Here is a 16,106-nt window from a genome sequence, read left to right as displayed (position 1 = left end):
GCAGGTGCCTGTAGTCCCAGCTAAGGGAGGGAGGCACGGGAATTGCTTGAACCCAGAAGGCAGAAGTTGCAGTGAGTTGAGATATGCCACTGCACTCCAGCGTGGGTGACAGAGTAAGACTCTTTCTCAAAAAAAAAATTAATAATTGTCGCTGATCCCACCCTGATTTACTCCAAAGGGGAGTGAGCAATTAGCCTGGGATTAAAAATGTGCCATGCTGCAACAAGGATTCCATTTCCAAAACCTTAAGAAAAAAAAAGTGCCATGAATGCATAATTGGACACAGCGTCAGCTATCCAGAGAAAAAATATGAATTAAGGAAAAACAGGAAAAAATACATCATATATTTTCAACTTATGGGCAACTCAAATATATCTGAATATGAATAAATTTTTCAGCATTTGAAATCAGAATACTAAACATGAAAAAAATCCGACTGGATTGAGTATATTTTCAGATATACTAGATGAGTATATTTTCCATAACATATAGACTGGTATCAAATCCTTATGAAAATAGACTGTATTAATAAATCTACATACTTGATTCTTTTTCCTCAGTTGCTCTTTCTCTCTCCTCTTCCCTTATTTCATCTTCTGCATTGAGTAAGTCTAACACAAGATCACTGACGAGTCTATAATTCTCTCCAGTTGCTAGGATTTTTCTCTGAACTGTGTGTTTTACCAGGTTTCTACTAAAGCCCATTTCCACAGCAGCATTAACCACAGGAGTATTCATCATGATTGCATCTTCTGAATGGTCTTCTCCAGGTTCAAAATGAATAACTATATGGAACAAGAATTTAACACATATTAGGATAGCCTGTATATTTCTTAAAAATTAAAATTTTAATTGAAATCAAAAATTATAAGTTTTTACAATATTAAAAATGTAAAACCAACAAAATGTATAGGCATTATTTTGTATGAACATTGTTAAATTTAAAGTGATATACACGTTCAGTCATCAAAATAATAACATGGAACATTTTACTTAGATGCAAAATACATATTACCTGTCATAACTGGATATACATATGTGAGCAGGAGAAGGAAACAGAATGGCAGGGATTACTTCCCACTAGAATTGAGATTCTTTTTCCCTATGTTGAATGAACAAATGAGCTTTTAATCAAGAATAATTCACATATTTTTCAGAGAGGGTCTTATTATACAATATTGCTTCCTTGGAGTTCATTTTCAAGAGTGTAATCAGAGTGACTTTTTAAAAACACAAATCTGATTGCGTCACACTTCTTAAATTCCACCAACAATTCCATTGCTCTTAGGATAAAATCCAAAATATAAATGGCTTACAAAGTCTCATACAATCTGAACCCTGTTTAGCTCTTCAGCCTCATCCCTTGCCACTGTATCATTCTCATGCTGCACTCTAGCCCAGGAGTCACAAACTGATGACTCTAGTGTCAAATTCTGCCTGTGGTGCTGACCACTCATACAGCTGGCCTGCTTCACTCGTTTGTCTATTAGCAACTCCTATTTCTGGCCATATAGAATTTTGTTCAGTTATTCAAAGGTGCCTATTCTCCTTTGTCACTTTGGTCTTTCATATGCTGTTCCCTCTGCCTGGAATACTATTTTCTTCCATTTGTCACTCAGTTAACTCCTACTTTTCCCTTGGATTTTCTGCTAAGACAAATACTTCCTCTGGAAAGCCTTTTCTGACCCTCCAAGTCTGGGTTAATTGTCCTATATGCACTCTCATATTACACTTTACTTTTGTTGCCATATCCCTTTCTCCTGTCTGTGTATTTCTCTGTATCCCATAGATACATGAGACCAGGAGTTACGTTTATCCTGTTCTCTATTCTTTCCTCAGAACAGGAGATACGCAATAAATATATATTGAATTGAATTGAACATGAGATAATGGAGAAGAGGAGCTTGTACAAATGTTAGCTCTATTGCATTTTAGGTTTAAGGTGAATTGAATTGAATTGAACAGAGATAATGGAGTAGAGGAGCTTGTACAAATGTTAGCTCTATTGCATTTTAGGTTTAAGGTGATGTACAAGTCATTTAACTTTTCTGAGCCTCAGGATCCCTCTTTAAAAAGGGGACTAACATGTTCTAACCTTTCCCTTTCACAGAAAGAATATGTGAGCAATCTAATATCATAGTACATCTGTTCTCACACTGGCCCAAGAACAAGGGTTAGGCTGGATGTATGTAGTTTGTTAAAACTATACATGCCTGAGCCCCATCCTTTAGATACTCAGATTTAATTCAGTAGGTCTGAAGTAGAAACTGGAAATCTGTCATATTTTTTAAAGTTCTCCAGGCAACTCTGATATGCACTGAAGTTTGGGAATACCAACACAGTATATTTGAAAATGCATTCATTGTAAATTATAAATCAATATAAAGGTACATTACTGTTATCAACTTTCAATCTTAACAGTACCAAATGACTCTACTTAAATGCATTCATTATTATCCATTGTACTTACTTGATGACTCTGCATTTTCATCTTCTGGGCTGTCTGATGTAGATAGCAGCTGCAGAAAAAAAATATATATATATATATAAATTGAAATATAAATCTTATCTTACCCAGTGCAATGAAAATGACCCAACAGACATATTTTATTCAATTTATTGCAAACTACTTGCTTACTAGCAAAATAATTTTTTAACCAAAAGCAATATTTCATTTATATTTGATAGTTATTCCCTAGGCCATAAACTAATAGAGTTTCAGTGTGTGTATATAATAACAAATAAAACCCATTTTCATTAAGGCAGGAAAAGGACTATACCTTTTCAATAATCCATGTGACAATCAATTTTTCTTTCATCCACAGGTCTTACCTACCCTGGGTCGTTCTTTGGGATAAGTTGGACCCTATATCAGTTTCATTGCTCATGGCTGGAACGGGATTGACCATCCAACTATTAAGTAAGTTATTTGCTTTCCCAAGAAGGTTGGAAAAAGCCATAAAATTCTCTTTCTCAGATCTTTCGAAGGAAAATTTATATAGTAAAACTGTTCAATGCTACTATCTCAGTCATTTTTTTTCTCAAACAGTTTAATTTATTGCAACTTGATTGAAAAAATGCTTAAAGAGAAACATCACAAGTGTCATTATCAGGAGACCACCATTTATGGATCTATTTTTCTCTAAAGAATAATACTTTCTAAGATCATGTCAGGTTTGATAAGAAAAAGAAAAGGTATTTCTAAAACAACTCTTGTCTTTTCATTAAAATAGCACTCTCTGTAATTATCAGAAAGTAATTTCTCTGATGGCAACCAATATTTAAAAAAAGAACTTTCCCTACCTACCTGTTCAAGTAGATGAGGGTAACTGGCTTGAACTTGACAGATGAACTCCTGTCCTTTAATTCGTATCAAGTACTCACACCTAAAATGTAAAGAAAATAAAGTTTGAGGGATTATTTATACCGGTGAAATGAAAATGTAATAAATAAATTTCTCATCTCTAGGTGTTTATTCCATTTCAAATCTGGTTGTTTGCCCCAAATCACAGAATTATTTAAGATCATTTATTCTAAACTTAATGTTACAAGAATAAATAAATCCTAGCTCACTGGCAACTGATTCTATTGTATTGCTTTCAAGAAAAAATTTTTTTCTAAAACTAACCCATAAGTATCCTATGATAGGATCCAAATTTTTTGTGTGAATTTTTAATTGTTTCGTAAGATGCTTCTCATGACGGTTAACATTTTTCATACAGGTTGAATGTCTTACAAAATTAATATTTTTATATTTGCCAAGAAATATTATGCTTCTGCTAATTTTTTTTTTTTTTTTTTTAGACAGAGTCTCACTCTGTCACTCAGGCTGGAGTGCAGTAGGATGATCTCGGTTCACTGTAACCTCTGCCTCCCGGGTTCAAGTGATTCTCGTACCTCAGCCTCCAGTGTAGCTGGGATTGCAGGTGCCTGCCACCATGCCCGGCTAATTTTTGCATTTTTAGTGGAGATGGGGTTTTACCATGTTGCCACACTGGTCTCGAATTCCTGACCTCAAGCGATCCTCCTGCCTCAGGCTCCTAAAGTGCTGGGATTACAGGCATGAGCCACTGCACCCGACCATTTCAGCTAATTTTGAAAAGCACTAAATGTTTATCTTAATTTGGGCAGGACTAATCCAGCCATTTGTAGACTGGATATTTCAAATGAGTATAAACATACATATAATCAATTTATTCTTAATATATTGTGAAGTATAAATATTTCAAATGAGTATAAACATACATTTAATCACTTTACTATTCATTTAGCATATAGAGAATGGTCAGAGATATTGTAGTGAAAGGCAGGTTGATATAAGCAAGAGGAAGGCGATTACTAGTAATCTACCAAGGCTCAAGTGGACAAGGGTCAGGAGCCTCTCAGTCTACTGAGGTCAAGTAAGGCCGTCTCTCCTCAGAGCTCTTAGCTACTCTCTTCAAGTCTTCTAAGATTCTTGAAAACACACTAATGTTGGCCGGGCGTGTTGCCTGGACAACATGGTGAAATCCCGTCTCTACTAAAAATACAAAAATTAGCCGGGCATGCTAGCGTGTATCTGTAGTCCCAGCTACTAGCAAGGCCGAGGCATGAGAATTGCTTGAACCCAAGCGGCGGAGGTTGCAGTGAGCTGAGATCACACCACTGCACTCCAATCTGGGCAATAGAGCCAGGCTTCATCTCAAAAAAAAAAAAAGAGAAAAAAAGTAATCAAAATAAGTTAAGATGCCACATTTATTAATCAATATTAACCCATTTCCCCATTTGGAAAAAAACAGTGCAGCTTGTTGCCAGTGCAGTATTCTCAGGGCAAATGGGAAACAGGTTGAATAATAGCAAAAGTTTTGACCATGAAAAAATGTAATTTTAGGCCACATGATTTAGATGAAAAAGGAGAATGTAAAAAAAGTCTTTGGAAGCTGATATTTTAGTTAGTACATTGAGTTTCTTACCTACATGATAAAAACCCACACTTGCAAGCTGATCCGGATTAATTAGAATGCTAGGCAGCCAGTTAAACAATCAAAAGGGTAACATATCACATTAAAATGCTGTGTGGCAATTAAAACACATGAGGTGAGACTATACTTACCCTGATTTAGTATTGTAACCTGCCTGGCATTTCTAAACTCCTCTTTGTTCTTTTTATTGATTGTACTTATTTTCCAACATGCTCTATAACTTATTCAAGTTTTTATTAATTGTCTGTTCTCTCCTGCTATAATACAAACTTAGGCGACCAAGGGTCTTTGTTTTGTTCAACTGATTTTATGCACCCAGAACAATGCCTGGCAATAGGTGATCAATTGTTATTGAATACTGAATGAATGGAAATATATCCAAGACATATGTTGACTGAAAAAACTTCAAAACTAAATAGAATATTTAATTTATGTAAAATTGTGTACATTTATTTCTATATGTATATTTATTTATTTCTATATGTATATGTATTATATACATTTATTTATATATGTCTGGAGTGATGTTCACTAAAATGGTAACCATGTTCATCCTTAGGTGGTAAGATTTCTGGACATTTTAATTTTCTTTCTCTGTACTTTTCTACAATGTGTGATTTTGTTTTTATAATGAGCATGTATTATTTAAATATATATATTTCTTTAAAAGTTAAACAAAAATCCCCAAATATATTTCTTCATTAAGTCTATCAAAACTTTTTAAGTAAGTATTTTGCTAAGTAATCCATCCTAAACTTATTCACAAATATATATTTGGGACCGAGTAAAGTAACAGCTGATGTAAGATAAACACATATAAGCAATCTCATGATAATCACAAGAATTTGCAAAGAGAATTTCAAAACAATTACCTTGGAAACCACTTGGCATGTTCCACCCATGGATCATCTCCAGATTCCCAACACCTGAGTCCGCCATCACAGCAAAAGCATTTGACATCATCACTGTTACCTAAAATTAATTTTGGACCAAAACATGAATACACATAATTTGCCCACTGAAATGTATACAATGAAATGTATTTTTTTAAAATTAGCAGATTCAGTTTCTTACCCACATAATAAAAACCCGCACTTGCAAGCTGCTCAGGATTAACTAGAACACTAGAGGGCCAGTTAAAGAATGTTTTAAAGCGGGCTGCATGTGTCTGCATGCTCAGATTAGAAACTGTGTATCTCGAAGTGTCTTGAAGCTGATTTTCGATAAATGGGCATTTGGGAAAATGTCTCAGGTGTTCTGACATTGCATTATCCTTCGGTTCCCAATTGCTCAGTTTTCCACCACAGGCAAAGCAAGCCACTCTGTCTCCAGGTCCAACGTAGTAAAAGCCTGCTTTTGCCAGATCTGTTGGCGACAGAAAAGTCAATGGCCACGTCTGAAAAGTAAGTAATCTGGCTTTTTCATTATTCATTGCACAGTGGTAGGAACTTCTCATCAAGGCAGAAAAATCTTGATTTGCTCTGGAGTTTACAGGATTTGATGGAAAGCTTGAATAAGAGCCACTGAAATATCCACTGTTTTCTGTACCCGGAAGTAATGAATGTGTGGAATTTGTTACTGAAGAAGGAAAAGTAGGCTGAGAGGTAGCTTCTGAGTTGTTAACTGAGTTTAGACTCTGAACGAATCTGCAGCTAGGATACAACTTTTTATGCTTTTCAACAGGACTGTCTCCTCTTTTCCAGTTATCCAGCATCAGGCCGCAACAGAAGCATTTGACCTTGTCATTCACACCAGTGTAATAGAAACCAGCGCGAGCAAGACTCCTTTCTGAGACAGGAACCCCAGCAGGAAAAGTAGAATACGTAGACATTCGGTACAGTTCACATGACAAGTCGTATTTCAGTTCAAACGTGTTGGCACTTTTCATCAAATTTGATAAGAATATGCTATTTTCTACTATGTTCATAATGAAATGAATGGGGAAGAAAAGGGACTAGCCTTTCTCTGGGGAGGTAGTTTTGTGCATGGCTTTGCTTTTATTAGTTTTAATACTAGGTTGAAAAGCCAAAATGAAAAAATTTTTTTATTACTTTTATTTCTATGCATTTAGAGTTTCAACATGGAAAGATTCTAAATCCTATACTGATACATTTTAAGGAAGAAATACACAATTGCACCTTTGTATAATCTTTATACATACAATGTAAACATGATGCTACAGAGTAAGCTGTGCTGAAGATTAAAACCCTTCACAGAAGAGTAAAGTGTATTAGGCCATCAGGATGCCAGTTAATGGCAGTCATCTCCACAGACAGGTCAACTTCTCCAGGCTACTAGAATGTAGCCTGGAGTGGCATTCAATCAACCTGAAGATGTAATGTGTGACTCATGAAGCTTCTTCATATGATGGAAAGCTCTGCTCTCAAGTGTTTCACAGTAAAAATATTCAGAATATGTTTATTTTGCTTTTTGGAAATTGTGAAATTAAGTAGCCAGGAAAAAAAAGCCTAACACCTATCTCAAAGGAAGAAAAGAATACATTACCATATTTCACTGATTCTAAGATGGCTATTTTAAAACTTCTGTTATCAAGAAGTATATTATAATTAATGGCATATCATATTTTAATTAGCAGCACTTTTATTTCTTAGAGGTACATACAATAATGGTATGATTTACAATTGAAGACATTTTGAATTCAATGAAATATGGTATATCCCAAATTTTTCTCCAATTAGTCATATTTTTCTTTCTACAGTCCTTCTAATAAGGAGAACAAAACAATCTAAAATTTCTCTCCAAGTAAAGAGCTTTACTAATAACAGGACTGGCTAACACATCTTAAAATCTGGTTTCAATATTTATTAAATAATAGTTATTTCCCATAGATCATCAGGAATATAATTGCTTAAGCATAATGATACTATTAGATCTTATGCAATTAAATATTCTATTTAAAATAAATCATCAGAGATTAAGGTGTTTGTTCATTTGGTCTTTTGGGCTCAGCTTCATGCTGTTGAAGTAACTTAATGTTAACATTTTTTTATTCTAAGAGTATACTTGGCTACAACACCGAAATGTCCTCTGTAATTATGGTAGACAACAGGTGCTGCAAAAAGAGACTCTACCGAAACTACCAATAACAAAACTGAACTTCATTGCTCTATTCAGGTTACTTTTGGAAAAACAGAATCATTATATATATTGCATTCCCTTGGTTAAAAAATTTCTTAAAATAATTTAGATATGGCTGTAAAATAAGACCTTTCAAAGATTTTTTAAAAAAATTTTGTCCCCCTCCAAGAACTAACATTGTAGAGTTATTCAACTTATCACCTACTGAAAACATTTTTGAACTTTTGTTTTTCTCTATGTTTCTGAAGCCAACATCAAATCTACTCTGATAGTGGATTTATTTTTTAAAACAGTCAAAAGTTACCAAATGCCATCTATAGGCTAAGATGGATAAACAAATGGCATCAATGTAGTTTTGGTCAGAAATTATTTCATGGGTAGCATACCTTGAACCAGAATTTATTGTGACAAAAAATAATAATAAATTTACCATTTCAACAGTGAGACCTTGTCAAAATTCAGAATTTCTCAATTATGACTTACTAGCCATTAGTAAAGAGGTTCTGAGTCAATAATACTAGCAATGACCAATAAGAAAGTCATTGTGGCTTTTTTTTTTTTTTTTCCACCAGTGATTTGCAAGCATGGTTTCCTGGATCTCAGAGATGTTGGACTTTTTGACTGCAGACTTCAATGCTTTGTTTCCAGGTGGCAGGAGAAACATCACATCTCATTACCGATAATTATTTCCCTCAAAGGTAAGTAATTATATCTAACTTCAATATTCCTTTCCCTGGCCAAAAATTTTACACATTGTCATAAAAATCTTCTTTGTATTCATCACTGTCTTTATATCATTTTTCTTTCTAAATTTCTTCATTTCCTAAGATGTAACCTTCAACCATCACTCTCATCCTCATCATTCTCAGAGATAACAGCCCACTTAAACACACTTTTGGACTTTTAAAATATCAATGGCCTTGTAAATAACTGGATAATTTCTTGACCAGTCATCACATTTATCTTTTAACTTCCTCTAAATTTGTTGCACCTATCAAAAAGCTTTGTTCTTGATTTTTCTTTGTCACTGTAGAAGTATTTTAATGTGTCAAAGCTTTCATCTGCGTATTTCTTTGGTTTGCAGAGGATTTATTATTAGCTTTTTGTTCAACGTAACTGTCACTCATTTTAAAATCTTTCCCAAACACAAGTACTGTTTCTATTCTACATAATGGGAGAATATGCCAGTAGGAGATTGCCTGCCCAACTCTGAAAATAATGCTTTAACAATATGCCCCAGCTAGAATCACTTCTCCTTTACTTCCACAAATCAAATTCAAAATCAAACTCATTATAGTTATACCTTATATAACTTGATCATGTTTATAAAATTAGCATTCTTTGGATAGTAAAACACCAGTTAACTACTTAATTCGTTTACCCATGCACAAAACTACCTCCCGAGATTAGACTAAGTCCCTTTAAGGATTTTAGGTCTCCATTTTGAGATGTTTTGATTTATAGAAGAAACTGAGAAAAAAATCTAGAAGAAGTTGTTTTCCTCCTTTGTAAACCTGTTCAAAAACAAACAAACAAAAAGACAGTTTTAAAAGTCAAACAATTCATAGATGGAACACAATGACTTTTTAAAAAAACATTTTCTCCAAAATAGAGCACTAGTAATTACTGATCGTTTACCATGCATCAGGTGCTTTACTAGTCACTGTAGAGGCCAAAAAGAGATAAAAGAACAGAGGTCTCTGCCTGGTGCAGTGGCTCACGCCTGTAATCCCAGCACTTTGGGAGGCCAAGGCAGGTGGATCACTTGTGGTCAGGAGTTCGAAACCAGCCTAGCCAACATGGTGAAACCCCCATCTCTACTAAAAATACAAAAATTAGCTGGGTGTGGTGGTGCATGCCTGTAATCCCAGCTACTCAGGAGGTTGAGGCAGGAAAATCATTTGAGCCTCGAAGGCGGACGGGGCAGTGGGCCGAAATAGCGCCACTGCACTCCAGCCTGCGTGACACAGCAAGACTCTGTCTCAAAAATAAAATAAAATAAAATAAATAAAATAAAAAAAATAAAATAAAATAAAATAAAATAAAATAAATAAAATAAAATAAAATAAAATAAAATAAAATAAAATAAAACCCAGAGGTTTCAAACTGGAAGACATACTATGTTTGGCTTACATAGAATTGCATTGTAGTACTTTACTAATTTTTTATTTTTATTTTGAAATTTATTTATACTTAGAGAAAACTTACAAAAATGGCACAGTTTCTGCATACTCTGCACTTAGCTTCCCCAAAAAGCTAACATCTTACCTAATTACAGTGCAATTAAAGAAACCAGAAAATTCCCATTGTACCATGCTCTGCATTAATCTGCATGCTTCATTTGAATTTAATCCAGTTTCCAAATCCATTTTCTTCTTGGACCACAGTATTTTAAAATCTTACCGTTAATTGCTAACATTTTTAAATGTAAGAGACTTCCCATCACATTCTAGATTCCAAGCTTCTCTTGGAAAATCAAAAGATCTAGCAACACTGGGTCTATAGTCCTGCAGGGCAGCAATCAGCTAGAGCTGAGCAGCAGCTGTGCCCTTGAGCGAGGGAGCGTGTTCTCTTTGATTCCCTGATACTGGGACTGACTGTTCTGGTAGTCTCTGCTAACAATAACAGTCTAGCAACAACAAACTGTTGCCATTTGTCATTGAACGGGCACTATTGTTTTTCTTACAGCAGAATTATGAGGAAAGTGAAATCAGTGTAACACATGTGTCTATCAAAAGTAACAAAAATGAAAAGTAGAAGAAGGACATATGTTTTCAGAAAAATAGGAGAACTTTTGTCTTTGTGGAAAGGAAGGATATTCCTTCATATCAAATATGCAAACAGAGTATGCTTTCATTTAAAAGAAACATCCCACAAGTTCTCATGCCATGGCTCACACGGGCAATTCCAGCACTTTGGGAGGCTGAGGTAGACGGATTGCTTGAGCCCAGGAGTTTGAGACCAGCCTTAAACTGGGTGACTTGGCAAAACCCCATCTCTACAAAAATACCTCAAAAATTAGCCAGACATGGTGGCACATGCCTGTGGTCCCAGCTACTTGGGAGGCTGAGACTGGAGGTTCACTTGAGCCCATGAGGCAGAGGTTGCAGTGTGAGACTGCATCACTGCACTCCAGCCTGGGTGACAGAGCAAAACCCTGTCTCAAAAAATAAAAATAAAAAAAAAGGGAAGAAAGAAAGAAAAAAGAAAAGAAAAAGAGAGAGAGGGACTCAAAGTTTTTCTCATTTATATCACCTCCATTTGAGTTTGCAAACCCCTTACACAAATCTTATCCTAAAGAAGCTTTAGGTCAGGCATGGTGGCTCACGCCTGTAATCCCAGCACTTTGGGAGGCCAAGGCAAGCAGATGACTTGAGATCAGGAGTTCGAGACCAGGCTGGCCAACATGGTGAAACCCTGTCTCTACTAAAAATACAAAAAAAATTCATCAGGCGTGGTGGCACGCACCTGTAGTTCCAGCTACTCAGGAGACTGAGGTAGGAGAATCACTTGAACCCAGAAGGTGGAGGCTGCAGTGAGCCAAGATCACGCCACTGCACTCCAGCAAGGTATATATTTGTGGAAATTTAGGCAACAACTATACAATAAATATACAAAAATATGCCAAGATGTCAACCCCAGATCACTTCAGCCTCTGTCCTAACCATTTCCCACACCTAGATACAACCCTGCAGACTGGGACCAGCATCACTTAAGACTCCTTTGCCACCCCTTAGCAATTCCTTTTCACCCCGCTCAGCCCCCTAGCCCACTGCTCTATGCACCCTTCTAAACCCTCAACACCTTCCTCAGATTTCTCCACTGCACTCCATCTCATTTTCAGTCCATTGCTTTGCCTTCTATTTCTCAAAGAAAAGAAATATCACTGAGCAGGAACCCTCTCACATTCTCATATCTAAGCCTTTTTGGCTCACAACCTACTTGCTGCCTCAGTTAAAGACTTGCCCCCTTATGGGATCCTAAACTCTCCTACTGCCTTAGAAATCTTGTTCTTAATCCCATTTCCCTCATTGCTTCAACTCTCATTCCTCTCACTCTCGACTGGCCCTTTTCCTTCTACATAACAACCATGCTTAAATCTATCTCAACTTTCAAATGAAAGAAATTTTTAAAATTCTCTTTCAGCCAGGTGCAGTGGCTCATGCCTGTAATCCCAGCACTTCAGGAGGCTGAGGCGGGTGGACCACAAGGTCAGGAGATCTCAAGGCCATCCTGGCTAACATGGTGAAACCCCATCTCTATAAAAAGAAATACAAAAAATTAGCCAGGCGTGGTGGCATGCACCTTTAGTACCAGCTACTTGGGAGGCTGAGGAAGGAGAATTGCTTGAACCCAGGAGGCAGAGGTTGCAGTGAGCTGAGACTGCGCCACTGCACTCCAGCCTGGGTGATACAGTGAGACTCTGTCTAAAAAAAAAAAAAAAAAAATCCCCTTTCAACCCCACTTTCCACTCTAGCAACTACCCTGTATTCGCCCCTTCCCTTCATAGCCAAGCAAACGGGACATGTGTGTACGGTTAATGTCTCCATTTTCCCTCTCCCATTTACTCATTAAGTCAGCATCACTTAAAACTGCTCTCAGTATTAATAACACCAGTGGGTTTTTTTCCAAAACAAATGGAAATGTTTGCATCTGACATTGGGGCACACTTCCTCTTTGAAATGTCCCATTCCCTGGGCTTCTCTGATACCAAGCTCTTGGAATTCTTCTTTCATTTCTAGTGGTTCCTTCTCAGATTGGCTCAGTCCCCAACCTCTCCTCTTCTGACTCTTTCATTTAACCTACCAAGAAGGCAACCTCCCCAATCCCAGGGCTGTTGAGCATCCCTATCCTTTGGGCACACAGCACATCCATTTCTATGACACTGGAGGGCAAGTGTGCCTTTTCTTTCTGCCTCCCCCTAGACAGTAAGCTATTTTAGAACCGCAGCTATTAATATGTTTCATCTCTGTACCTGCCCTCCCACTCATAGCTGCAGAGCTTGGCATATAGGGTAGACACGAAGACTTCCCGTTGAAGAAATAAATGTTAGCAAATGTGATTGAGCCCCGAGTGACCACAGTACTTCTATCAATTTTATATTAATGACCACAGAGTCTGCTCAGTGATTGATTAGGATCAAGCTTTTGGAGTCAGACATCTGGGGTGCTCAGTACCAAGCAGCCTGGTAACCAGAAGCATGACCTTGCGCAAGTAAATCTCCAAGAGCCTCAGTTTCCACATTGTCAAATGGAGACAATTATGGTAACTGTTCCTTCAGATTATGATAATTAAACTTGAAAAATACATGTAAATTCCTCAGAGAGAAACCTAGCATATAGCAGGTAGCAGTACTTAGTGTTAGCAATAAATAATAGCAAATAAAGTCAATAGTTAATATTATTGTTATGTTAGCATCAGGTACATGCCTTCGACAATGTATTGATCAGAGTAAGAGCACTACTGGGTTTCCATGCTGATCACCAGGAAGACAACCAAAAACTGCTGTCTTCCTACCACTGCTTGGAAACATGCCTCCATTTGCTCATTAAACATTTTACTTCTTTCCTGTGCCAGAGCTCTGTGTTAGGCTCTGTCCTGAAATTTATTTGGCACCTGCAAAGGCCCAGTGATAACTCTTGGCAACCGAATCAAAATGACACAGCTGCACAATTCCACTGGCTCACTCAAAACGTAAACTAGAAATTGAGCACCTGAAACCTATCTAGAGCCTGCCTTTGGGCCTGGTGTTTGATAACTGCGCCCCACCTACTGACTCTCAACCTCTGCAGTGCCCCGGGCTCTAGCCCTGAGCGCCCCTCGGCCACCCGCTGGTACACCTCTTACCCCAGGGGAGGCGCGCGCGCGCACACACACACAAACACACACGCACACACACACACGCACACAGCAGCCTTCCTCGCCCACGTGCTGCCCGCACACACACACACACACGCACACGCACACGCACACACCAGCCTTCCTCGCCCACCTGCTGCCCAGAGGCCGACGACGCATGCACCAGCAAGGACAAGCCCAGTCTTTTCAAGCGACACCTGTCGCCCGGCCTGTTCCGTGCGGAGGGCGCGAGTCTCACGCTGTCTTTTAAATGCGTCACCCAAATCCCCACCCCTACCCGTAGCGGGCGTTCCGCACTCCTCCCAGTGGTTTGCATGTGCACTGGTGCTTTCCTTTTAGGACTTAGGGGAACTCCAGGGGTAATAACCACACACACTTCCTCTTAATCAGTGGCCTGGCAAACCCGCTCGGGGATTTCCATGACCCAAAAGCATGACTCTTAACCGTGGCCTATCTGCGCGGCATTTACTGAAAGACATTTGCTTCACTGCTCGTGGGCCAGAGGAAATCTTGGTAACAACCCATACAGAGAGGACGGTCATTGCTCAGCCTGCCTGGAAAAGGTCAATATGCCCTGTTCACCCTCCATCCGCCATACACTTTACACGTAAAAAGGTTCAGTTTTTCAATCTTCTGCTATAGCTGCAGAAGTCCAGCATTAAAAAAAAAATCGAAACTTTGTGAAATCTTTGTTTATTTTTACTTTTTGTTCTGATCAAGAAAGTAAGAGGTGAAAGGAAATGTAGGGGTATGTGAAAAAAATCATGCAGTTCTCCTTTGCAGTTTGTTTTTACCATTTTAAAGATTAAAATTGCTTTGTTAATTTTCTGTATTTAAATACTTTTTGTTGTGTTTGGTGAGTTTTGGGTTTTTTTTTTTTTTTTAATAAGTAGGGTGGAGTTGGCTACTTAAAAAAATCCCTCCTTTATAGCCTTTGATTTCACAGGGCAGGTTTCTGAGTTGCAGTGCCATTCTCAGGCAAACCTGACATCTTTGAGTCTAACTGCACTGCCATATTTTCCTGAACGTTCTCTAAGTAGTAACTTTAAGCAACTTTATCTGAGAGTCATCCATACCAGGGTAAGAGATGGATTTGGGAGAGCTCATCTGATTTTCTGTCTTCCAGTAGATCAAAGACAATTACCAACCAGAGGCAGAGCCCATACAGATTATTTGGTACTTCATCATTCTGTGGAAACAGCATCCAGTGCATTCTGTACACAATGGACTGAGCTGAGGCATCTTCTGGTTTAGGTGGACTTGGCTGTGCATAGCAGCTGAAGTTCCAGTTGGAATTATTTCAGAAAGACTAAGTGTATTTATTATATGGAGACTTTAATCCACATTTGAGTCTGCTTCAATCAAGACTTTCTAAGTCATTTCCAACTCACTCCTGAGATTATGGAAAATAATTTGTGGGCCTTACACGTTTTTGATTATGTACTCACCAGAAGAATTTCGAAAAGCTCTGCATCCCCTTGCCCATTTTTAACTTAACGTTAAAACATAAAGCTCTTGTACATGTCAATAATCTACAAAATGTAAACATAGATATTTTTGGAAAAAATTGATAGAGCACTCTTTTAAATGTATTTGATGGATCCTAATACCATAGTAATTTGACATACATGATCATCCATGAAGCAATCATCAAGTCATCTTTAATAATTGAAAATATTTTATCATTGCCTTTTGTCATTGAACATTCCAACTCCCCTACAGAATGTTAATACATGTTTATACTGAACATCTTTTATGATCTGTCACATATCTCTGAAATAAATACATATTATAAATTGAAATACATTTTTTTCTCTGGGACCATAAGGATCTAAGTGTTAAAAAAAAAAAAAAAATTCCTCTTTGGCCAGGCATGGTGGCTTACGCCTGTAATACTAGCACTTTGGGAGGCAAAGCTGGGTGGATCATCTAAGGTCAGGAGTTCAAGACCAGTCTGGGCAACATGGTGAAACCCGTCTCTCCCAAAAATACAAAAATGAGCCAGGTGTAGTGGTGCACACCTGTAGTCCCAGCTACTTGAGAGGGTGAGGCATAAGAATCACTTGAACAGGGGAGGCAGTGGTTGCAGTGAGTCAAGATAGTGCCACTGCCCTCCAGCCTGGGACAGAGCGAGACTTCATCTCAGAAAAAAAAAAAAAAAAGAAAAATCCTCTTTGATTACATTAT

The 16,106-nt window shown here is 37.6% G+C and overlaps 1 protein-coding gene across 7 annotated transcripts in view; it reads right to left on the bottom strand.

Moving 5' to 3' along the window:
• The window catches only part of BIRC3 (baculoviral IAP repeat containing 3), a 25,880-nt gene extending 11,654 nt beyond the window's left edge, over nucleotides 1-14,226 (bottom strand). For all 7 annotated transcript variants that reach the window (XR_002730881.3, XR_002730882.3, XM_023208113.3 and 4 more), the window contains exons 1-6: nucleotides 14,053-14,226; nucleotides 6,036-9,574; nucleotides 5,834-5,933; nucleotides 3,308-3,386; nucleotides 2,471-2,519; nucleotides 543-785 (exon numbers count right to left, since the gene is read on the bottom strand). Coding sequence is in view for 5 of the 7 variants with exons in the window: in XM_023208113.3 (XP_023063881.2) it covers nucleotides 543-785; nucleotides 2,471-2,519; nucleotides 3,308-3,386; nucleotides 5,834-5,933; nucleotides 6,036-6,888 (1,324 nt within the window). In the remaining 2 variants the exon portion in view is untranslated. The remainder of the gene's footprint in view (nucleotides 1-542; nucleotides 786-2,470; nucleotides 2,520-3,307; nucleotides 3,387-5,833; nucleotides 5,934-6,035; nucleotides 9,575-14,052) is intronic.
• Between the last annotated feature and the right edge of the window lie 1,880 nt (nucleotides 14,227-16,106).

The sequence above is a fragment of the Piliocolobus tephrosceles genome, chromosome 13 (assembly GCF_002776525.5).
Source record: "Piliocolobus tephrosceles isolate RC106 chromosome 13, ASM277652v3, whole genome shotgun sequence".
NCBI lineage: Eukaryota > Metazoa > Chordata > Mammalia > Primates > Cercopithecidae > Piliocolobus > Piliocolobus tephrosceles.
The sequence above is the reverse complement of the archived record's forward strand: the minus strand, read 5'-3'. Positions and strand labels throughout refer to the sequence as shown.